Here is a 24,991-nt window from a genome sequence, read left to right as displayed (position 1 = left end):
AAAAAATTGTATTTTTAAATTTCTTAAGTTTTAAACATTTTTATTCCAGTTTTTGTTACCAAATGCTTTGTCCAGATGTATGTCCATTGGCTTTATTCTTCTTAAGGCTATTTTCTAAAAATAGTGTGAGGTCAGAAAGGCCTTCCATGTAACTATGTCCTTTTTGAAATACATACAGTACTTCAGAAGGAGCATGCCTCCTTCTGAAGTATAAAATATCTGTTTTTATAGGATTTCATTAGGCTTCTTTATCTTTATAATGGGAAGCATATACTGAGAACAATAATGTAAAAAAAGTAGTCTGGTACATTAATTCTGAACTAGTTGTGAAAGCAGTGCTGATAAGTTATTGCATCTTAGTATGTACATGTTTTTATTATTAAATAAAAGCTTTCTCAAATTTTTTTACAGTATATGAAAAAACATCTGAAAGGGAAACTTATAGATACAGTGCGACTAACAGTGAAAGGAGGACATGGTGGAAATGGTTATCCAAAATATGGAGGTGTTGGTGGAGCAGGTGGAAATGTTTATATTAAAGCTGTTGAAGGTATGTAATAATAATAATAAAAAACTAAAAAACTTCTTGATATACTGTCTTTTCGCGATTATGAAGTGTTGACAAGTTTGAGATTCCTTAGTTTTCAAATATAAAAATTAAATCAAACACTAAACTGAGATTATAAGGAGCCACAAAAATTCCTACCAAAAATTACATTGATCTAGTAATTTAAGGGTGTAATTTAACTCACCATTTTGCTCTTCACTGTGTTCTGTCTCCATTGTCTACTGAGATGTATTCTCTCAAACAACTTTGTTGTATTGCTTATTAACGTTATACCACTACAGTTGCAGTGTTTATTGTTGCCTTTTTTTAAATAAGGGGATTATGTTACCTTTCTTCCAATTTTCAGGAATCAGTTTGTTCTTCTTTATGCATTATAATACATGATACAGCCACTGCATTCCCACTGGCTCACTTTATCTTATCATATCCACAAATAATTCATCAGGTCCAGGTGCTTTTCCACAACTCATTCTTTGCACAACATTTTCCATTTCCTTCCAGATAATATCTTCCAATTCTCAGCCTTTCTGTCTCCTATGTTACCTTCCCTGCTAAGAAGTTTCTTGAAGTATTCTTCCCCTAACATCTTTTTTCTTTTGGTTCATCAACAATTCTTCCATAATCTGTTTCCATCTTCTTTGGTATCTCAGTTTTCTTTCTTTTGTTCCTTATCATTCTATAAAACATTTTCTTATTTCCCTTGATGTCATATTCCAGTCCGTTTGTAAATTCTTCCCATTTTTTTTTAGTTTTCTCTCAGTTACTTTCTTACACTTTTTCTTTTCAGACAGATACACCTACTGATTCTCCTTTGTCCTGGGTTTTACAAAATGTCCTCCAGACTTTGCTCTTTGGTTTTACTGCTTGAATTGTTAAATCATTTCATTTTTGTTTCTTTATCTTGTCTCATTCCAGATGTTCTACCGCAGGCCTGAAAGGAGATACAGAATTAAATTTATATTGCAAGTCATTTTGTAAGATGCAAACTATAATTAAAAAATATATATAAGTATAATATTTCAATAACTGTTTTTGGCATCACTGTCATCAGCTTAAGCAAAAGTGATGGATAATTATTATAATTCAGATAATTATCACTAATAATTCAACAGCAAATCATCTTGAAAAGTTTACTTTTAAAAAACAGTGTTCAGTAACAAGATCTCTGGTTTCGGGTGTGTAATACCATCTGAAATTTATCCCTGGATGATCAAGCAAACTGACAATATTTTTATGAACATGCAAATCTTTAAAAGGGAGTTAAATAATTCAAAAGTGACAGAACAGTTGTTAATGGTAACCATCATGAGCGATGACCAATTAAGTTGTTAACTACAGTTTTAGAATCTCACATTCATAAACTGTTTATGAATAAAGGCGTGTTATGTAGAAAGTGTCCCTCAAAATTATAATTTAAGTATTAATATTGCCTCAACTATTGGTAACAAATTATATTAACATAAAACCTGTGCCATTCTAAATTCACCAAAATTATAAAGATATCAAACTTTATGTGTCTAGGAAACTCAAATTACTCTATTTCATTGAATAATATAATATTCAAATAATATTTCATTGATCAGGAAAAATTATCTTATGATGAATATTCAGAGAATAATTCTCTGAACATTACAAAACTTCAGAGTTGAAAGATAGCTGGGAAATTTTGCTACATCCAATGTAGTCCAAACCTCACTCTATTAAACTTATTTGTGTTTTGGCTATTCAAAGAATCATTAAGTTGGGTCAAGTAAAATAGAGGAATAAGTAACTAACATCGTACCATGCTAATAGGAGCAACAAAACTGGCTCAGACTGAAAAATTCTTTTTGTTGATATAAAAATCTAGTACAACCAGTTACAGAAAAATTTCCTCAAATGATAATTCTAATTTAAATTTGCTATTGTTAAAAATTTAGTCTTATGAATCTATACTGTAATTTCAGCTTCAGACTGTTTGATAACTCACTTTTGATCTGCACTGAAAATTTTTAATCTAAGTAAATATAGTTGAGAAATGACCTTATTGTTACCATTAAAAATTTGTGATAGTTTTCTGCAGGCCTTGTAAAAATTCTGTTAAATAATCTGGTGCCCTTACTTCTTACAATGTTTAAAGTTTTTGTTATTTTTGAATAAAAATAAAAAAAGTCTCGGCCTGAAAGCTGAGTAAAAAAGTTTAAAGATAAATTAACTGCTGTCAATGTTTTGTTTCTAGGTCTCACTTTGAAAGATGTATTGAAAAAGTTTAAAGATAGGAAAGTAACTGCTGCCAATGGTAAAGATAGTCATAAGAGGTGTATTTTAGGAATGCGAGGTGAAGATAAAATGATTGAAGCTCCAGTTGGAATAACAGTTTATAACCAAAGAAAACTAAGTTTAGGTAAGGATATTTATACTGATTTTTCTTAGATTTGTCTCAAATGTTGAATTGCACTTTTGAAGTTTATTTTTTACTACTGTTTAAAATAATATTTTTTTAACACCTTTTTTTTTTTTTTATAAAATGAATCTGTTTTTTTTTTAATTTATCAGTTTACAAAAATGAAGTAATTTAAGTTGTTAACAAAAATTTGGTAGGATGTTAGGACATTTTCATTAAGCTAATTTGTTATTATTTATTTATTTATTTCTCTAATAATGTTTATTATACTCAGTTTTCTGAGTTGGTTCTGAAGGGATTTGTAAGATTTTTATATACTTCCCTTTTATGAACTAGTTTAAAGGATGATGTATATATATATATATCCAAAAGGACAATTTAACCACTAAAACATAGTTACAGAAAACCTAAAAAAAACTAATAACAATAGTCGACTTTTGCAGGGTCCCACATCATCAGTCAGCACCTAATTCTACAATTACATCAACAAATAACAAAAACAAAAAAGAAATAAAAACTTAAACACTTAGAAAACATAAAAATTGTAACAACACAAATTCACTGCCATAATGGATTGTATGGCAGTGGAGTTGGTACTAGATTTTTCTCTTACTATATTTGGTGGTTAAGTTGTTTTTTGATATAAATGAAAAAAATATGGGGGTAATTAGAATTTACTATCTTAATTTCTTAATCAATAATTTGTGATGGTTCCTAGATGTCTCAGAGCTTAGCATCCTGGAGTATTCCATTTTAATCCAACACATGATCAGTGCATCACTATTTTTGATTTTGATGATATTTGGTATTTAACTACCCACCTTTTAGTGGCCAAAATATATTTTTTTATGTTTTTAAAAAAAAATTTTTCTAACTATATTCTATTTTCTAACTTGCCAGCAGGTAAAAACAATTTTTGTTACTTTTTCCATGAGCTGTAGCATTCTTAACTTTACATCATACAGAAGTCAAAAAGGAATTTTTGGAAAGAGTAAAGATGGAACTTCATTTTAATGTTCTCAAAATTCATTTTTTTACATAACCAAATCTTGTAATGTTTACTGAAGTTACATTTACAAATTGTTGTTTTTTTTCAAATTTTGGGCCCTAATAAATAATAAATGGCTTAGGAAACAGGCCTATTTTTAGCTTTTAACTTAGTTACTAGTAGTACATATAAAAAAAAATTGGACTGTTACTGAGTGTCCTTCATTAAAAAAATGGCCGCCAAATCATAAGATTTTGAAAATGTCTCATTTTTTGGGCTCAAAAACCACATGTAACACAAGTGGCAAAAATCTGAAATGTTTACTGCAGTAAGTACTTTTTATCACTCAAAGGGATTGACGAGTAATGAAGCCAAAAAAAAAAAAAACGCTATAAACACAGTTCCTTTTAACCATAAACAATGTATCCAAAAATACTGATGTTATGTATTTTTTTCAGATTATAAAAATTACAACTAAACTCATTAGAATGAATAAATTGTTAATTAATAAATAGTCAATTACGAAATGATAAACAATACAAATACATTAACAAGTTGTTCAGTTCACTATTACCTTATTTTACTCCTGCTAATGGAAGTTATGAATAAATCTTGCACTTTTTGATAACAAACTTAACTAACATAACTTAGTGCTCCTGCTATTTTTTTTATTGAGTAGAACTGATAAGTCCTCATTCATCTTTGATGTAATGTTTTGTCCCCTTCCAGTAGTTGATAGAAAAAGCTCTGAAGGCGTGAGAATCCTAAAAATATTTTCCAGTGAACCCATGTTTGATTATCCCTCAATGATTTCTTGAATGAAGTATTAGGACCCTGCAGATGGAAAAAGTGTATTCAATATCCCTCTTCATTTTCATTTATTTTGACTTCAATGACTTCGCCTAACCATCACTTGCCATTGTATATGCAGCAGACATAATTTTTACATTTTGACTTTGTAAATCTATAAAGAAACACTAATGTCCTTGTGTTACGATTCTAATGTAAATGTTTCTGATTCAGAGGTAGCCCAGACTTTCAGAATACATTTTTGACTTGTTGGAATATAACTATGAAAGGTTCTAGTTTCTGGGACTGTTATTATTCCTGATAATGAGAGGTATACTTCAGTCTCTTGAACATCTTTATTAGAACAGAAAATAAATGTTATATTTTTAATATTGTCTTTGCAATAATTGTACATTTCAGAAGGTGCAAGAATTTGATTGTTCACTGTCCTTTGAAGGGTTGCTTTAGTCACAGCCTTTTTACAGTTCCACCAATACCATCACATGGTTCTCTTCCATGTTATGAGGTAAAAAAATGCCATTCAGCTGCGATTTCAAAATCTTGATGGTAACACAAATTTATTAAAATTTTATTTTTATACTGAGCTGATGAGTCATTAAACATAAAAAAATATTCAACATGTGGTAACAGTGTTTTTACTTTATTTATAACTTGCTTTTGGAAGCAGAAAAACGATGTATTATTGTGCTTCACACAATGTAAGCACTCAATAATCACACAATAGCTTTGGCTTTGTAATTTTCCTTCTTTTTTAAAATATATGAGAAATGGATATACTTTGGCATAAGTTTTTGACCATGATGTGATTGGACTTCATCCTGTATCATAAAAGGAAAATTTTGAGAGAAGTCTCCCATTACAATACACCCTCCAACAAGTTCTCAATTAACTAAACAAAGGCATTGAACTACCTACCCATGGAAGGTAAAAGTGAGTTCAACACACAACATGAAACATAAAAATATTACACGGAACAATACCAACACAGTAACATTGAAACAGAACAAAGAAAAAGAACAACAAAAACTTAATTTATAAAACAAAAATAGAATAAAAGATAAATCCAAGCAGAGCTCTAGATCCCCTCAGCAATCCTTTCCTTTGCTAAAGACTTTTTCTTTTCATTTCCTTTCCTTTTATTAACTTTTCATGTTAATGTTAATGTTAACTTTTCATGTTAATGTTGAGGAAATTAGTTTGTTTCTTTGCAACAAAATGATGCCATTTTAGATTATTTAAATTTCAGTAAGTTTATCCAAGTACTCTGAAATGGAAGAATTTGAAAACTTAGTTCACAACGGTCAACAGAAACCCACTATTTGACGATAATTTCAGAATCAAAATCATCCCAGCTCTCTTGCAGTAATCTTTTATTAGTGCCTGGATATTTTTCACATTTTGACAGCATGCATTCATTTTCTATATCTTATACCATGGTTGAAAGGAGAATTTTATAATAAAATTTCATTTTTAGAGCAGATAATATGAGTTTTACATTTTGGTGGGTGACACACACACACACACACACACACACACACACACACACACACACACACACACACACACACACACACACACACACACAAAACAGAGTACATGACCCACCAGCCAGAACACAAAATTTTGGTCTTAAATCAGCAAATTTTGATAAAACAATTTTTAAATTATGTTTTTTTTTAAGGTTGTGTACAATTCTTTTAAGTTACATAAGATAAGCCTTTTTTGAATATTAATTTTCTTCCTGTCAGCTATTTTTGTAACTTTTTTTTAAAATGGTTTCTTTGCGCTCCTCAATAATCTTTGAATCTTAATGGGGGAAGAGCCAAGTGCTGAAGAAGCTTTATTCGCTGACTCACTCACTATAACACATTGAGGCTCAAATATATCTTAACATTCCGATTTGCTTTCTGTATCATCTTGTATGGTTTTTGTATTTTGTTTAAGCATTTTGTACACAGTGCTCTGCCTGGAATTAATGTAAACTGGAGAAGCCAGGCCGAATGGGCAATAGTGGAGAGTTTTATAGTGTATTTAGCAAAGGAAAGGATTGCTGAGGGGATCTAGAGCTCTGCTTGGATTTATCTTTTATTCTATTTTTGTTTTATAAATTAAGTTTTTGTTGTTCTTTTTCTTTGTTCTGTTTCAATGTTACTGTGTTGGTATTGTTCCGTGTAATATTTTTATGTTTCATGTTGTGTGTTGAACTCACTTTTACCTTCCATGGGTAGGTAGTTCAATGCCTTTGTTTAGTTAAGAATTTCAGTCTTGCTTAGACTTGGTGAGATGTGTTTTGTTGTGAGTTCATTAAATAGTATTACACTGATAGGAATGTCCCTCGAGGCATTCGCATCGGTGGTATCCTGGCCAACGTGGACTGGAATATGTCAAAAGCCGAGGTTTCGAAGATGACCTCCGGTAAAGCCCATAAGGGCTCGTAATGGAAGGGGTGGTGAAGGGTGTCTTCCCCTACAGGGTCAGGATGCTTGGAATTAATTTTAAATTAGGATTGCTTGTTGAAAGTGTCAAAGATATTTCTCGAAGAGATTTCTTAACCAGTTTAATGTGACAGCTAACTGGGTCAGAGAAACTTTTCCCATTAATATGAAAATATTTATCTAATTATTTGGTTTTATGAAAAGCACAGATATTTTTTGTTTTAGTACATCCACTTCTTAAAGATATCAATGTTATTTGCTGTTCAGAAACTCTAAAATATTGTGCAATACTAAATATCTATTGTAAGTTAATTTTTGACATACTGTTTCAGTGTGAATGCCAGTTGAACACTCCATAATCTGTTTTTATAAAATTCAAGGGTTCTTACAATAACAGTACAGTTAGGATAAATTATAAAACCACCAATTGCACCTCACTTTGTCGTATACCAGTTTCTCTACAGCTAAAATAAAAATTTCTCTAATTAATAAAATTAAAAATAAAAGATATCGCATAAAAGAGAAGTTCACTGCTAATAAAATTACTTTATAAGCAAGTGTACATCACCTAACCACAGTATTAACACTAGCAACAATATAACATATCACATTAAAACAGTATAGTTGCCCCAGCGAATCTACGAGCTTGTGATGTCACATGCTGACATCTCATATTATTGTTTTCCAAAACATTATTTTTGCACGTAATTGTTATTTTTATTTCATTTTTCGACTTACAAACAATATGGGCGTCCAAACAATACATTTATGTGGTTGTGTGTTCAATTCTTTGCACTTGAGTTGTTTAAATGTATAAAAATGCTTAATGATTCAATCTTGCAAACAATAATTCCTTAACCAATGTCTAATGCTCTGATTAGTATTATGTACAGGCCTGTAAACATTTATACATGCAGTTAGAAATGATGTCTTTCATCATGATTATATTTAGATCTGTTTAGTACACAATGTGTGTATAAAGAAATAAACTTTAGACCAGTTTATATCACGTTTGGTGAAGGTATTCAGATAGCATTTTTGTGCAGTCATATTATTTTATAATTACTCATGTTTTTCGCAAATTTTTTGTAATATATTATTTATTTTTATTTTTTTTGTTATGGCAAAATTTAAATTCGTACTTAAGAAAAAAAACTTAGAAGTCAAGAATGTGAAATTATCAATTATATTTATGATTTTATGATAAAGGAAGCTCTAAAAGTAGGTAAATTAACTGACGACAAACACATAATTAGCATTCAAAAATGCGAAGAAAGAACTGCAGCTGCTTTTGGAATATCAAGAACAGAGGTTCAAAAACTCAGAAGAAAAAAGCCATGATTCTTCAATCAACATTCCAATTTTTCAGCTCATCGAAAAAGTATAAATGACATTTGAAACCTGTCACTGGACTGGACAGTTTTGATTTAGGTGTAGTTAAAAGATCAGTTAATGAATGTCATTCATATTAAAGTGAATTACCTACTTCAAAAAACATAACTATAAAACATAATAGAACTTCAGTCATCTATTTTATCACTTCATCGATTTTAAAGGCATTGAATCAACCTTAACTGTTATTTTGAAAGAGTTAGGTTTAAAATGACGTAAAACTGAAAATAATAGAAAACTTTTAATTGAGAAATCCAATATCAGGTGGAAGAGAGCCGAATATTTGCAGGCAATGGCTAAGTACAGATAAAGCAATGCTACAATTATTTATTTGGATGAAATGTACGTTTTAAATTGACATTGTTCGACAAAGTCGTGGTCTAATGGTATTGTTGAGGGACTTCATGTGCCAATTAATAAAGGTGGCCATTTAATAGTAATTCCTGCTGGAGGAAAAATGGGTTTTATTTCAAACACATTACTAACTTGGAAAGCCAGTTCAAAAAGTGGCAACTACCACTTGAAATGGTAGCACCACTTGTGGCGTGTGAAAAATTGATTCCAAATCTTTTACCTGGTAGTTGTTGATAATGCCCCTTATCACAGTACAGGTATTGATAAAGTGCCAAATTCTAACTCCAGAAGAAAAGATATGAACAATTGGCTGGAGAAAACCCATATTCCATATAGTTCAAAAATGCTGAAACCACAGTTATATGAATTAGTAAAGATACATAAGACTAAAGTACAAAAATATCACTTTGATGAACTTTTGAAAAAACATGGGTATTGAGTTCTTAGACTCCCACCTTACCATCATGATTTGAATCACTGCAGTTGAATGGTTCACAAGTCTATTTTAACTATAATAATAAGAAATAATTATATAAGTAATATAATAATAAGTATAAAAATATTAAAGTACCAAGAAGACAACAAACCCCCTTGGAGCACTTAATTAGTTAGTGAGTCAAAATGGTATTGCTTTTAACAGATTTTTCATAATTTTTGAGAGGTTATAAGTTTTTTATTAGTACAATACACAAGGAACTTTTTTTTAGTTGCCATAACATCTACAAAAACACTGCAAGTTGTGCAAATTTGATATTTTTATCATTAGCCCCATCAGACTTATTTGAAGACAAAATTTGAATTTTTTAAAAAAGTTAATTTTCAAAAATTCATAAAAATTTAGGAATAAGTATATCACCATTAACAGTATTTATGGTAAAACTACTAACATATACCTACATATAAAAAAATAATTCAAACTATGCATGCCATCCCTGCCTCTTGAAAAAAAATATCGAAAGTGATATTTCATCGTTTTTCATGTTCAACTTTATTGGTAATTATCTCATAGAAAGAAGAGCGATAGGTAAATAAACCACTGGACCAATCTTTTACCTTGAGAAAATATGAATAAATTGCTATTGTTTCATCCTTCCAGGACCGATAGTTTTTTAGTTATGATTTTTTCCGTAAACCCTTACAATCACAAAAATAGGTGTGCGCACCGTAACAAAAATGGCCACCACATGTAAACTGCTTAAATAAATAATTAAAAAAAAATAGTGTTAAGGCCCTGAAACATGTAGGAAACAAGTGGGTGAGTTTCAATTTTTTTTAATTGGTCAAGCAAAACCACCCTTGGGTCACTTCAAATGGATTGACTCAGTTATTACTGCGTACAATATGATAAAATGTAATACCTCAATTTGATACACAGAGTTGATGTTTTCAGGCTGAGTAGTAATACGCAGTATGCATATGACATCACAAGCTCGTACATTGGCCAGCCCAAGTATAACTGATCCTTCTACAATGTTTACATTCAGGATTACGCACACATTCATGTCTATTCACTTTTGTATTTAAACATGAGTTTGTGTGTATGAGTCATACTTTAAGTAACAAACTATCTAGAACAGGGGGCGGGAATGCGGCACCTGTGGGTGCCATGGCACCCTTGTGAGGTTATAATATAGTGAGGTCTCACTATATTACACGCCTACTAAGCCCAATAACCATATCAGCATCGCACATATATAAGACAATATAATTGCGCAAGTTCAGTGTCAACAAATGGCAATCAAGTCATACACTGACACACCTGCTATTTAACAGGTAGGAATATTCTCGCTTCTGATAAATTTTGTAGTATGTTACCGTATTCTGAGTGCTGTGTATTTTGAATGTTATTATTATTGACTATATTTTGTTATTTACGTATTATTAGTAACCATATCAAGCAAGATAGTTGCGCTTTTCACTATCAAATACATGTTGTACTGGTTAAACGGATTTTACAATTAACCCATCATGAATAATTGTGAAGGAAAAAGAATTTATTGTTTTAACGTTGACTGAGAAAAACAAACAATTCTGTTTTATTGACTGTAAAGGCAAATATATGTGCTTATTGTGTAGTCCCTGATAACTTTTAATGCGCCCCAATACCTTTTGAATTTATTTTGCGCCCTTACTGACAAAAAGGTTGCCGACTTCTCATCTAGAATATAAGCTACCTCACTATAGAAATATCAAAATATTGTGTATAGGAGGCCTATATTATTATCTGAAAAAATACATGCGTGAATTTTTTGAATACATTGTTTAAGTTTTTAGTAGTTTTGATGGCTTCATCACTCATCAACCCCTTTCAGTAACAAAATAAATTTTATATGGATTTAAAGTGCATAAAAAGTACTTACTGCTATAAACATTTAAGATTTTTTCCACTAGCCCCACATGTGGTTTAAGGGCCCCAAAAATGAGACATTTTCAAAATCGTACAATTTGGTGACCATTTTTTTAATGAAGAACAATCAGTAACAATCCATTTTTTTTTATAAGTGCTACTAGTACCTAAGAGGTGAAAGGTAAAAAACAGGCCTGTTTCCTAAATCCTTTATTATTTATTTTGGACCCAAAATTTGAAAAAAAAAACAACAATTTGTAAACATAACTTCAGTAAACATTACAAGATTTGGTTATGTAACAAAATGAATTTTGACTACACTAAATTGAAGTTCCATCTTTACTCTTTCTAAAAATCCCTTTTTGACTTATGTATGATTTAACGTAAGAATGCTACATACAGCTCATGGAAAAAGTGACAAAAATAGTTTTTACCTGTTGGCAAGTTAGAAAATAGTCTATTAATCAAGAAAAAAAAATTTTAAATATAAAAAAATATATTTTTGCCACTACAAGGTGGGTAGTTATCGTATACCAAATATCATGAAAATCAAAAATATTGATGCAATAAAATTTTTGAAAATTTGTTGAATTAAAATGGAATACCCCAACAATATTCATTTTACAACATAGGCTTGGGATTAGTTACATACTTATTTACTGATGAATGTTATCTTGACCATTCTATTGACAGGTGAACTTAATGAGGAAGGAAGGCAAATATTAATTGCCAGAGGTGGTGCAGGAGGTTGTCCAGAGAGTGGTTATGGCGGAATGAAAGGAGAAGTTCAAGTAATTACAATTGATCTAAAACTAATTGCTGATGTAGGTTTTGTTGGATTTCCTAATGCTGGAAAATCTACATTGTTGTCTGCATTGTCTAGAGCTAAACCAAAAATTGCTTCATATCCTTGTAAGTAAATATAATAGTTATTATTAATAAAAATTATCAGTTTTTAATTTTAATTTATAAATAGAAGTCTCATTTACAGTTTTGACAATACTTGAAATTTATATATATTATATACGATCAATATAGAATAATAAGAGTTAAATTAATTGTTACAAAAGCATCTTGCCCAAGATATGTTCTTTGGAAGTTTTTTGATATGGTAACTTTAGATTTCAGTTTTGTCTCGCACTTTTATGAAAGCTGAATCATATATTGGTTAAAATCAAAGTAGAATTGTGCCACTGAAATTAGTCATTGCAAAAGCATTATGCCCAAAATGTGCTTTCTTTGGGAAGTTGCATAATGAGGAATAAGATATACTGTTCTCCAGTGCTTAATCAAATTTAATTATTAATTAAATTGATTAATTGCCTAATTAAATTATCATTTTTAAAGATAGAATAGAACAAGTATGGGATAATTAGTTATCATAAACGCTTATGGTCAAGATATCCACTAAAGTAGTTGGTAAAATAACATACATTGGATTGCTCTCCAATTTTTATTAAACTTGAAATTTATATTGTTTAAAGTCATTGTTTTCACAGTTATTTATCATGAATGTTTTATTATTCATTAATAGATACATTTAAGGTATTTAGAGTTTATCATGGCATGATCACAGAAACCTGAGCTTATTTTCATACGTTGGTGAGATCAGTGCGACTAATAACTACACATTTATTGCTGGTATATTATATATTTTCAGAAGTAACATGCCTGGTCCATGTTTAATGATAAAAAAGATAAAATCAGGTAAAATATTACTACATGATTGTAGGTATAGTCAGAACCTATTAATTAATTATCTTTTCTTGAACTTATAAGCACAATATTTTATGTTTTGTTTGATTTATGTAAATTAATTATTTCTAAGTAATAAAAATATATTATTTATGTTTCATTATTTTTAATAATAACTGGCAAAATTTTATTGCAACAATAATGCTTTTATGATGACTGATTTCACTTGAATGATTTTATTTTGACTTAGATGTTGTTTAGTTCAGTTTTCATAAAAAACAAAGCTGAAATCGTGATGCCAATATTTCGCAGTTACAATTATCAACTTAATTTTGCAAACAGTATGTCTTTGATATGATGATTTACTTTATTTTAATTTATTTGTTCATTTATTTTAAATAAAAATAATGTATATTATGATTTTTCAAAGTTGGAGGTGAGGCCACTATAATTCAGAATTATTACTGTGTAGAGCATGTGTATTTAGCCATATTATAATTCTGAATCTTAGCATTGTTAAAGTTGTAATTTTATGTATATATAAATATATGTATTTATTATATACTGTATTTTCCAGGGAGGCTGAAAAATAACTCATTTATGCTGTAGCCATTAATAGTATAACAAACTGTGTGTGAAATCTGGTTATGTGCTCTTTATTTGTAGATGATTTTTCTGCTTATGTAACACAGAACATTAGCTACAGGCTAGAGGCTGCTTCAAAACGCAATAACTTGCTTAGAAGCATGGTGCGAATCGAATGAATCTACCTTTTCTCTGGAAAAAACAAAGTACATTTGCTTTTCTTGGTTAAGGGTACATGTTGATCCTCAACTATGTTTACATGATGATCTAGTTGAGACATGCACACGGGTTAGATTTTTAGGAATGTGGTTAGACCAATGAATAACATGGGTAACACAGTTGAAGGAGCTGAAGGTAAAGTGTCTAAAAATGTTTGATATGCTGAAGGTTTTATCATTTGGCCTTCTCATTATCACCAGTATGTATTTTCATTGCAGAACTGTATGCCATTAATAAGGCCTTAGATATAATTAGCCCAACATTTCAACATGTTCTTATTTACTCACATCCCATAAGTGTCTTCAGGCACTATTTTAGGGGATAATGAAATATTTTTATCTTCATTTTATGATTTCTTTTGGCCGTCCATTTATATTCAAGTATTTAAATTACTGTAGAGTATTTCAGCTATTCATGCCATTTGCCGTAAAGCAGATGGTAGTTCTATTTTTTTTTTTTTAATTTAGATATGTCCTTTTTTTAAATATGACAAATATATCATGTCTGATATATATCAGGCATGATGATTATTATTATTGGGCGATGATAATGCAAAAGTGTTTTATGCGTGGAAAAACCCCCAAAAAAATTCCACTGTACCTTCTTTTATAATTAAAATAACTGGATGTGGTTTACACCGTTCTTCCTTGTAACGAGGGATTCTATGAATGTATATTTAATTGTTTGATTTTGGGTGTCGATGGGGCAGGGGAGGGGGGTCAACTCAAATATTTAAATGGGACCAATGGTCATTTGATATATCACTTTAAAGAGCTCAATGAGATGAGAAAAATAATACAAATAAAACTAAATTCTGATTGCTCATCCAAAATGGCAGCCAACAATTTCCTTGTTTCAGGTAGTTAGAACTATGGTTGTGTGCTCCCCATTAAGTTTTTTGTTATTTGAGGTATCCTGATTTTCTCTTTGGGAATCTTCTCCGATAAGAGAGGCTAACTCAGTAAGTCCAATTTACTGTATTCAGCCTTCATGTATGGAGGAGGGGACAGGGCAGCTTAAAGATTTTAAACATATGGTCATGTGATACGTTATTTTAAAGGTCTTTGTGAGACAAGAAAAATAGTATCAAAAGAATTAAATTTGATTATTTCAACAAAAATGATGACCATTACATTAATTAAAAATTGAAAAAATGAATTATTAAAATTTCTCAAATAGTTCTTTTAATTAAGCTCACGCTCTTGAAGAATTTTATTTAATTTAATTAAATAACATTTTTCAATTTAATTACTTTTTCATGTGTGTAATTAATTCTTTTAAATCTTTTATTTAAAGAAAGTGCTATAATTTCATGAATTACGAATACCACCTAAAAAATTATTCAAGTTAAAAAAATGTTATTGCGTCTCATTTTGTATTAAATGTTCAAACTGCCCTTCCTGCTCCTACATGCAGTAATGCAATTGCTCCTCGAAAGCTTCTCTAACATTATGAAAGATTTCTGGTGAAATCTCCTACATTCTATATCAACGCATTTCCTTAATTCTTTGAGAGAAGTTGGCTATAAGCTCTAAACGGTTGATTGTAAATGCCCCCATTTACAATAGGGGATTCAGGTCTGGTGAGGCTGGTCAAACAGTACTACCATGTCGACCTATCCAACGATTTGGAAACTATTGGTTCAACACATTTCTCACGTTGTGAGAATATTGTGGAGGGGCACCATCTAGCTGGAAAAACACATCTCTCATGAAAAAAGATTATCCGTTTGGTGAATAAGCTATCTCAATCAAATTGTTGAGAGCTCGAATTATCTACTCATTCAGCAAAGCACGGTACATAAATATCACCGTAATAAGTACATAAGTTACCATTGGCCCAAGATGTGTGTCATCTGTTATTCCAGTCCTTAAATTTAACTGCTGTGGATGCTGAATATGACTTTCATGATATCTGGGAGGGTTTTCTTGGGACCAGTACCTACTATTATGTCTGTTAACAGCCCCATATAAAGTAAATGAGACTTTGTCAGTGAACAATATGTCAAAACAAGAAGTAGTTCTTGCTGTTAATCTCTGTATCAAAATTTTATTTAATTCAACCCTCCTATCAAAATCATCTACCATCTTCAATAAGTTCCTGTACTAAATGAATTTCGTTGGGTGGTATTTATGTTTTTTAATACTTTTTGCACTGAACATTTAGTTAAATTAATATTTCATGCAATTGCTCTGATTATTGACAGAAATTTCTGCTAATATTCATTCTTCAGTAACTTCATCTATACTGAGTCAGCCAAGCTTTTTATCATTAAAAAAAAAAATTAAACATTAAGTGACTGAAAGAAAGTAATGGTCTCTTAAACCAAACTGTACACTACCAGTATGTTGAAATTTTTCTATTAAATTTGTGACGGCGATCCTGAAAATTGTACAATTAGGATGCCATTCATTAAATGCATTTGCTGTTCCTTTGTATGTATTTATTCCTCCAAATAAAAATACTATCTCTACTCTTAATGGAATTGAAAAAAAAAATTGTTTTTTACACAAGTGTTTTTCCCTGATTACAGTTTTTTTAACTAAGTTAAAAAATAAAACCAGGTTTGTAAGTCAGGTTAAACTTCTTTAATCTAAATTAAGTTGTTTTAATCTTTTTTAACTTTTTTTTTATTTTTTATGTTCATAAACGTTTTTAAGTTTGCAAATAAAAAAAAACAACAAAATGTCATTAAAAAATACACTAATGCAGTTACACATCAACATCTGTTAGTTACTTATCACAAAATCAACAATGAGTATAAATTTTGAAAAAATGTAATTTGCCTTTAATTTTAATTGTTGATCAATTTTTGACATTGCCAACTTACAAAATAAATTGTTTATGTTAAAAAATTAGTAAATTAATTATTTTTTAAATTCAAGACTAAGTTTAATTAAAATAAGTATTTGAAAAATTTTAATTATAAATATTTTCAATTTTTAATTAACATAATGACATCTGTGGTCACCATTTTGGTTTAAATGGTCAGAATTTAATTTGATACTATTTTGCTTGTGTCATAAAGATCTTTAAAACAATGTATCACATGACCATATGTCCCACTTAAAATGTTTGAGACGCCCTGCCGAACATGAAGGCTGAATACTCTAAATTGGGGCTTACTGGGTTAGCCTCTCTTATCGGAGAACATTTCCAAAGAGTTCAATATCAGCACCATTTGTCATTTGGCACACATCCAGCCGATAGGAGAGTTCATCTCATTCTTTAATCAGCGCATCTGGAGTAATTGATGCGACAGTTGCTTCAGTCCTGTGTTTCAAGTCGGGTAGGTCAGTTGGTAACAGTGGTACATACACTTGATCAGCTTGCATACAGCTAAAACTGTTTGAGTTACTTTTTCATTTCACGTATAATTAATCACTGTACGTGAAACTTAAGAAATATTACATAGCTGTAATATTTGTGAAGTGTGAGTGAATTAGTTTGTGTATGTGTGTTCATGTGAGTGTGCACATGTATGTGCATATTATATATATATACACACACACACACACACAACTTTTAATTGTTAAAATAGCATGTAACATGCACTCCAGACAATCGGTTATTCTGTTTCTTTTTTTTATGAGTTTTTTGAAAATATGTTTCAATAATCCCAAGAATGGCAGCCCTCAGGTTGTAACAGTTTTTGTTCATAACAAGAAGAAATTGCTGTTAAATAATTTTTTTATTAACTCATTTATTATTTATTGTCTGGATTTTTGTTTTTTGTTTCATAAATTAATACTTCAGTCACAACTATTCGACCCAACATTGGTATTATGATGTTTAAAGATGGTAGGCAGATCTCTCTTGCAGATCTTCCAGGTCTTATTGAAGGAGCTCATTGTAATATTGGAATGGGACACAGATTTTTACGACATGTTGAAAGAACTAAGTTATTGTTATTAGTTGTTGATATACAAGGTTTTCAACTTAGTCCTAAACATACTTCTAGAAATTTTTTGGAAACAATTGTTTTACTGAACAAGGTATGATGATTAATATTGATTTTTCTTTTACTTTTATGCATTTCTAGATAAAAGAATATGTGTTTTATAACTAAGGGTAACTGTACATTATTATCAACAGTTCTGTCAATCATGCTGTTAATCAATTTTTTTTTATTATCATGTTGAACTTCTATTTTAGTGAAAAGATGAAATGTTAGGAATGATAATGATAGCTGATCCTGGTACTGAATCTGAAACCTGCTGATCTAGAAGCCAGAATGGTAACCATTACACCGAGCAAGTACTTGAGTTTTCCAATCACCTTTATCAGAAGGACCATTTTCCAACCTTAAATTCTATCCACATTATCTTGCCTTCCCGTAACTATCCTTTTCACCTCTCTTTATGACTCAGAGGATATTAACTGTTGGTTAAAACTGGCCAATGTTCTCAAAGGCAGAAAAGGAAGAATCTCCCAAAGATAAAGAAAACAGAAAACCTAGAAAATAGGAATTTGAATTAAATGCCTTGTTGTATTATAGTTTATAAAGTGGCAGTTCATTGCTGTTCTAAGCTTGTGCAATAGCTTCAAGCTTCAATGCAACCAGATATGCCACGGATGACAGGTCTTAAGAAGTCTTAAATTTGTATGAAAACATATAAAAAACCTAGAACTTTAAAAAGAAAAAAAATAATAATTTTTTATTGACAAAAATATAAATATTACATAACATTCACCAAAGTGACAAGGATTCATTTGTTTTTTTATATGGATTTAGAACTGAAAAAGAAATTGAAAGAAAGGACTATAGATACAGTTGTGATATCAGAGACCAAGAAGAGATTAAAGAAAAGTGTAAATTTTAAAAATTTTATAGTAGATTTATTTATTTATATTGTAATACTTAAGATTTACATTTAGTTTTGTTTCTGACAACTTACAGGGACTGTTCAGAAAGTAACTTATATTTGATATTAAAAAAGACAGGTTTTGAAAAATACTAAATTTACGTATAATTTGATAATACATTTTTAAAAATTCAGACACTTGTCATTTCTGTGGATGAGTTTTTGTATCCTTTCATCAAAAAATTCTGCCACCTAATTTTTCAGCCATATTTTAAAACCTGACAAGTGCAAAACTTACGGTAATCCAACTGTTCCATCAGTTACTTTTATATGGATTTGAATACTAGATCGGTGGATACCAGTGTACTTTGGTGGTTGGGTTTCAATTATCACACATATCAGTAATGGTCGGCTTGAGACTGTACAAGACTACACCTCATTTACGTTCATACATATCATCCTCTGAAGTAATACCTTATGGTAGTTCCAGAGGCTCAACAGAAAAAGAAAAACTGTTTCATCACAACTTCATACAAAAGGCTACATGAAATTTCCAGGAACTAAAATGATAAAGCACTGATTTAACAACCAGCCGGCTACATTGATTTTCATCTTCATCATTTTTTTTTTTGCCTGAGGCATTAATTCTACAAATAAGTTCCTAAGGCTTGTTTGTGGGAATGTTGAAATGAGATTTTGTAGCCTCTGAAAATTTCCATGCCTGACTGGGATTTGAACCTGTGACTTCCAGGTGAAAGGCCAAGATGCTAATTTGAGTGGCCATATTTTAACATGATTCATCACCACTCACTGCATCTTTCCTATAAACATCATATTGTTCCCAATAAATCTCAATGGGTTAATAGATTTTGCCAATTGAAATATAATATCTAATATCGCTTCACAACTACCAACATTTTCTGTAGCGCTACATATTTTAAACATTCGTAAAAAATATCAACAAGACTCATCACAGTCTTTCATGAAGCATAGCTCAATGCATTGTTAGTTTGGCTAGCAACAACCAAATAATAGCACCAGTATCCCAACTCCATAAACAGTTAGTTTTTATATTGAATTTTTGAACATTTTACTTTCAATAGAGGTTTTCAAATTCTAAAATACTTTTCTTATCATTGTTATTCTGTAAATGGCATTCCTTCTATAACACTTACTGTACTATGTGAATGAGCTATTATAAAACAACAACAAATACTGAAATATAATGTACTACACACTTCTAATGAAACAGTTGAAGAGTGCATTATTTATCTATTGCAGCGTTTCTCAGCTTGGGAGTTGCAATGATATGAAAGGGGGTCATGAAATTAGCCTACAGCTTTACGTGTAACCAATAATTTAATAATTTTATTATGAAAAAAATTAATTTATTATAAACATTTTATTTACATTTATAAGTATATGTAAAAAAAATTAATAAGATGGTTGAGTTTGATTTTCATTTAAAACTTTTTCCATATGCTCTGTGTTAGAAACACACAAAATACAATTGTTTTCAAGTAACAAAAGACAAATGTTTAGTTTTTAGGGAAATACTTCAAATAAAATGGACATCCAGTGTGTCGGTTTCCTGCACCCAGTATTTTTAACTTTGGTAATAAAGATAACATTTTCATTAAATGTTGGGTCATTGATATTTTACCTTACTTTACACCCTTAAATATTTTCCTTTACTATAATAAAATCTTTTCACAAAGCGTTTCTTATTTTGTAATATATTATTAATGGATTAAAAAAAGAATGTTTACTGAGTTCAAAGCAAAACTGACAAAAAGTTAAAGTTACATTGATTAAAAAAAACATCCAATAATTATATTTAAAGTAGTCCTTCTCATGCATGGTCTGAAAAGCCCATGTTGATAATGAAGTTTTATGCACCTGTACATATAAGTAAAATCTTAGATATTTATAAAAAAAAAAATAGTATTCTTAATTTTTAGAAGTTTTATGCTACTTAATGGAGGACAGTTTAAAATATATTGTCCACTGGTTTGTCTGTTAATGTGCTAAAGCTAATAATTTAAGTTTTAATACATTTGTAATTCTTTCAGGAACTTGAATTATATAGACAGGATCTTTTAGAAAAACCAGCTATATTAATTGTGAACAAAATGGATACAGAAAATTCAGATAAAATATTTAAAGAATCAGAAGAATATTTACATAATCTTGCAGGTAAATTGAGAAATATTTTAGTTCTTTAACTTAAATATATTGTACTTTTGCGTAAACTTGGATTCAGCAATCCATTTGTGGAGTGCCTTTGTGTTTTTGTATTTATTTCTTAAAATAATATTTGTTTTTTATTTTTCTAAATAAAGAAAGACTGTTATAGTTTTACTATTAGCTGTAATAATGAAAATATTAGTTGGTAAAAGTTACAATCAATTCTAGGGTGTAAGAAATAACTAATTGGTTATGATTTTTTAAGTAAATTTTGTGAAAATTTAACTAGTATTATTTGCTGCTATAAGTTAAACTGATTTTTTCTGTTAACTGATTTACGTTTAGGTTAATTGTAGTTAGATTATCAACCTCATTTTCCTCCTAGTACTTTGAACTATTTCTTTTATACCATAAAAATACTAAATAATAACCACATAATAAAATATTTAAAAACAAAATAATAGTAATAAAATAAACAGTCTATTTAGAATTTATAAAATTAAATGTAATGATTATGACTGTATTTATGTAGGAAAAACAAATAGATTCTTTAAAATTAGATTTCTTGAACATTATAGAAATTACAAAAACAATAAATTAGTTTAATCTAATAAGGTAGACTATCTAATAAACATTAAACTGTCTAGAAATTTAATAAAAATTACAAAATTAAATATATTAGAAAAATATTAGGTATATAAATACAAACAAAATTTCAATTTAATAAATCATCAAGACGGTGTTTCAGGGGACAATCTTATAAAAACTGCAACAGATTGCAACACTCATATAAATTAATAAGCAGTTATCATTATTTTAGTATCCTTTTTTTAAACTAGAAAAACAGCGTGAAAATGTTACATGGTTTATGTTTCATTACATATGATTTTGTTAAATATTTTTACCAACTGTAACCAAATAACATTCATGAATTTTGCAAACTAACAGCAACAAAAACTTATGCGAGAAGCTTAAAAATCCTGTACAATTTTAGCTATTTCTTGAGTTATGATTTTTTAACACAGCTCTAACCCAAGTGTTTTTCTTTTTTATCCCCAAAACACAAATATAATTTTAGATAAATTATTCGTATAAAGAAGTATAAATCATTTGAACAAATGAATTGTTAGTAGCCCACTCTGCACCAATAGCAGCTAAAATAAAAATGTGAGCACAAACAAACAAGCCCATGCACCATCCTTTTTTATGGGAATAATTTTTGTTATGCAGTAGTGGAATTATTTCAATCATGACTGAAGATGTGGTATCCTGCAAAAGTACTTTATGGAAAAATTAAGGTAAGATTTTTCTTATGTTAATATTCTCTACTAGGTGGTTTATTTTAATATAATTTAAATGTAATATAATAATACAGAGGAATAATATGAATCTTTAAAAAATAATTTCAGTAAAATAACAGTAATACACATTCATTTTGTAAGAAATGAAAAATGTATAAGAAATATAGCTGTTATCCCAACATAATTGTTTATTTATTTTATTAATTCTCTTTCTGGTTATTATAGGCTTACACCCAATCATAGAGCTACCCTACTACTTTTTTAAGATCTATTTTGTAATGTGAAAAAATGCCAAGCCTGACTGGAAATTATACCCAGAATCTTCTGTTTGAAAGGCTGAGGCACTACCATTCTACCACCAGAAATAAAGAGAGTGGTAACTATATTCACTTATTAAGCAACAGTATACGTAAATTTTCTATTATCTGGCAGTAGAATGATAAAAGTAGGCTGCTACCTGATTTTTTTATTCAGTCCCTTTATAAATTACTGAATAGGATCTGGTAGCATGTTTGTCCATTGAACATTGACTATTGAGATTGGTTCTAGAGATTGTTTTAAAAATCTGTAATGATGTTTATATATTGTGTCGAATGATTTTGTGGCTCCCAATCATTAATTTTTCAGTGTATTCTTAATCTTTACAAAAAAATTCTCATATTACTTTACATATTAAAAATAAAGACTGTTGTATCTAGGATATGAAATTGTGTTTGAAATGCTCCAAACCTGGGACAAGTTGAAGGATTTCGGATTATTTTTTGTCATTTTTAAGTTGTATTCATAACATGGTGTGTTGTAAATTGCCTAAAACTTGAATATTCTATACTCCACTAACTATTTATTTTCATGGTGTAAATGTGTGGTGTAGAAGTGCCTACTGAAAAAGATTTGATTAATTGTTGTTTTTTTATTATCTTCTTTGTCTTGTTTGGTTTTAGAAAGGATGAAATGCCTATATGAGTCTGTAGATTTATATCTACAGATGTAAGTATGGATGTAGTCTATGTAGATTTATATTTTTTCTTGAATAATTGTTAATACTTTTAAATTTAATTTCTGGTTGCCTTCTTACATTGGATGAAAATACTTTTCAATACCTTCTATTATTATTCAGTACCTTATTATTATTATTGATAGCCTGAGTCATCAAATTTTTCTTCTGTCCTCTATTTCTCTACCTGTATTTATAATGTTTATGTTCTGATTTAGCATGTTAACATATATTTATTATGTTATCTTTATTAGATATATTATTAAGTTTTCTTTTTACTGTTAACCTTTTTTCTTTTATATTCTTTTGATATGTTTGTAGCTTCCAACCTTATTTACAATTTTTTTTAAATGTGTTATTTTTCAAAACATTCTCAGGATGAAAATTCATGCTTAAAGTTATTTTCTAGTATAAGTTCAATATTCATAGATTGTGAAATATAGAGATAGTTACAGTATTAAGTATTTCATTTTTTCATGGAAATTTCCAAGAATTAGAGGCTGTAGTAGCTGCTAGGCAGATATAATCTAACAAACAAACAAGTTAGAAACTAATAATTTGTATGAAATATATTTATTCAAACATGTTTAAGTAGTTGTTCTATTTTTTTTTCAAGCATTGTAACAGAAATCATTTACATATAAAATGTATGTTCTTACCTCAGCTGAGTAATTCCTGATAGGGAAGAATTAAAAGCCAATCTGCCATTTGCGTGGATCTCCTTTTATTCAAGCACAAAGGTTTATTGTTGCTCTTAGTAAAGCAAGTATAAGTCAGATGTAAAGGTAAATTATGAATTTATTAAAAATTTATCTGGTTGATGAATTAAATAATATCCCATCTGTTGATTGGAGACAATCTTGTCAACACACCTTAGGAGTAATTTTTAAGAAATAATTTTGTTTAGTAGTTATTAGTGTACCTTATTATTTTATACAATATCTTAAAAATAAGTTTGATGCAGGTGTCAAATTTAGGAGTTTATTTAATGTTGCAGATTACGTTCAGAAATGTCCAGAAGAGATGAGACCAGAGCAGTTACTTCACTTTGAATCAGTTATTCCATTCTCTGCTCGTTTTTTTAATAACGATGATCTAATTGAACTTAAGACAACAATAAGAGATGTTATAGATAATGCATATGGTGTTTATGATGTTGAAAAAGAAATTGACTTAGTGAAATCATTAGAGAATAAAATTAAAGGACATTCTGATTTTCTTATATAATTAAAATTATTTATGCTTTATAATTAATGTACATTGTGGTAGTTTTGTAATTACAATTTCATTTTGTTTTTTGTATATTTTTTGATTATTTTTAATAAAATATTTGTTTGAAATTTATGGTTATTTCATGTTTTATGTTTCAATAATACTTTTGATACAACTACTGTAAACAGTTCTGAACTGGCTTATGCTGCATCATTCACATAATGGTTTTTAGAAAAGCACATCTACTTATAAAAACCTCTTACAAGAAAGAAGTACCTGTAAAATTTCAAAACTGTTTTAATTTTTTACTTAATGTTATTTAAAAAATTTGCTTTGCAAAATGTTGATTTTAATTCATGTTTCAGGTTTATAAAACTCTAATTTATTGCACATTAATAATTTTTAAAGCATTTCAATTTAAAAAAATTCTACAAAAAAATATTTGGAAATTTTTCAGTTAGCTCTGTAATTTACAATAGTGTTCCAATTTTACGTAATTAATGTTTGGTTTGAGATGAATTCTAAATGTTCAGGATTATTGTAGCTTAGCTCTAATTTATACATTTACAGTTTTGAAAATAATTTAGTTAAGATAAAAATTAAGCAAAAAAAAAAAAATTGTACTTTACATGTTGGTAATTTATTTGTTGGGTTGTTATACATTTATATAAATATTATTTTTGAATCCATTAAATTACTTAATTTATTGCAAACAA

At 29.3% G+C, this 24,991-nt stretch overlaps 1 protein-coding gene across 2 annotated transcripts in view; it reads left to right on the top strand.

Annotated features, from left to right (window-relative positions):
- LOC142319006 (GTP-binding protein 10 homolog) overlaps nucleotides 1–24,413 on the top strand; it is a 33,456-nt gene extending 9,043 nt beyond the window's left edge. For both annotated transcript variants that reach the window (XM_075355793.1, XM_075355792.1), the window contains 6 exons: nucleotides 412–550; nucleotides 2,787–2,951; nucleotides 11,971–12,189; nucleotides 17,533–17,771; nucleotides 20,654–20,777; nucleotides 24,061–24,413. In XM_075355793.1, coding sequence (XP_075211908.1) covers nucleotides 412–550; nucleotides 2,787–2,951; nucleotides 11,971–12,189; nucleotides 17,533–17,771; nucleotides 20,654–20,777; nucleotides 24,061–24,290 — 1,116 coding nt within the window. In that variant the 3' untranslated portion in view covers nucleotides 24,291–24,413. The remainder of the gene's footprint in view (nucleotides 1–411; nucleotides 551–2,786; nucleotides 2,952–11,970; nucleotides 12,190–17,532; nucleotides 17,772–20,653; nucleotides 20,778–24,060) is intronic.
- The last annotated feature ends 578 nt before the right edge of the window (nucleotides 24,414–24,991 follow it).

The sequence above is a fragment of the Lycorma delicatula genome, chromosome 2 (assembly GCF_047948215.1).
Source record: "Lycorma delicatula isolate Av1 chromosome 2, ASM4794821v1, whole genome shotgun sequence".
In the NCBI taxonomy this organism is placed as follows: Eukaryota; Metazoa; Arthropoda; class Insecta; order Hemiptera; family Fulgoridae; genus Lycorma; species Lycorma delicatula.
The sequence above is the reverse complement of the archived record's forward strand: the minus strand, read 5'-3'. Positions and strand labels throughout refer to the sequence as shown.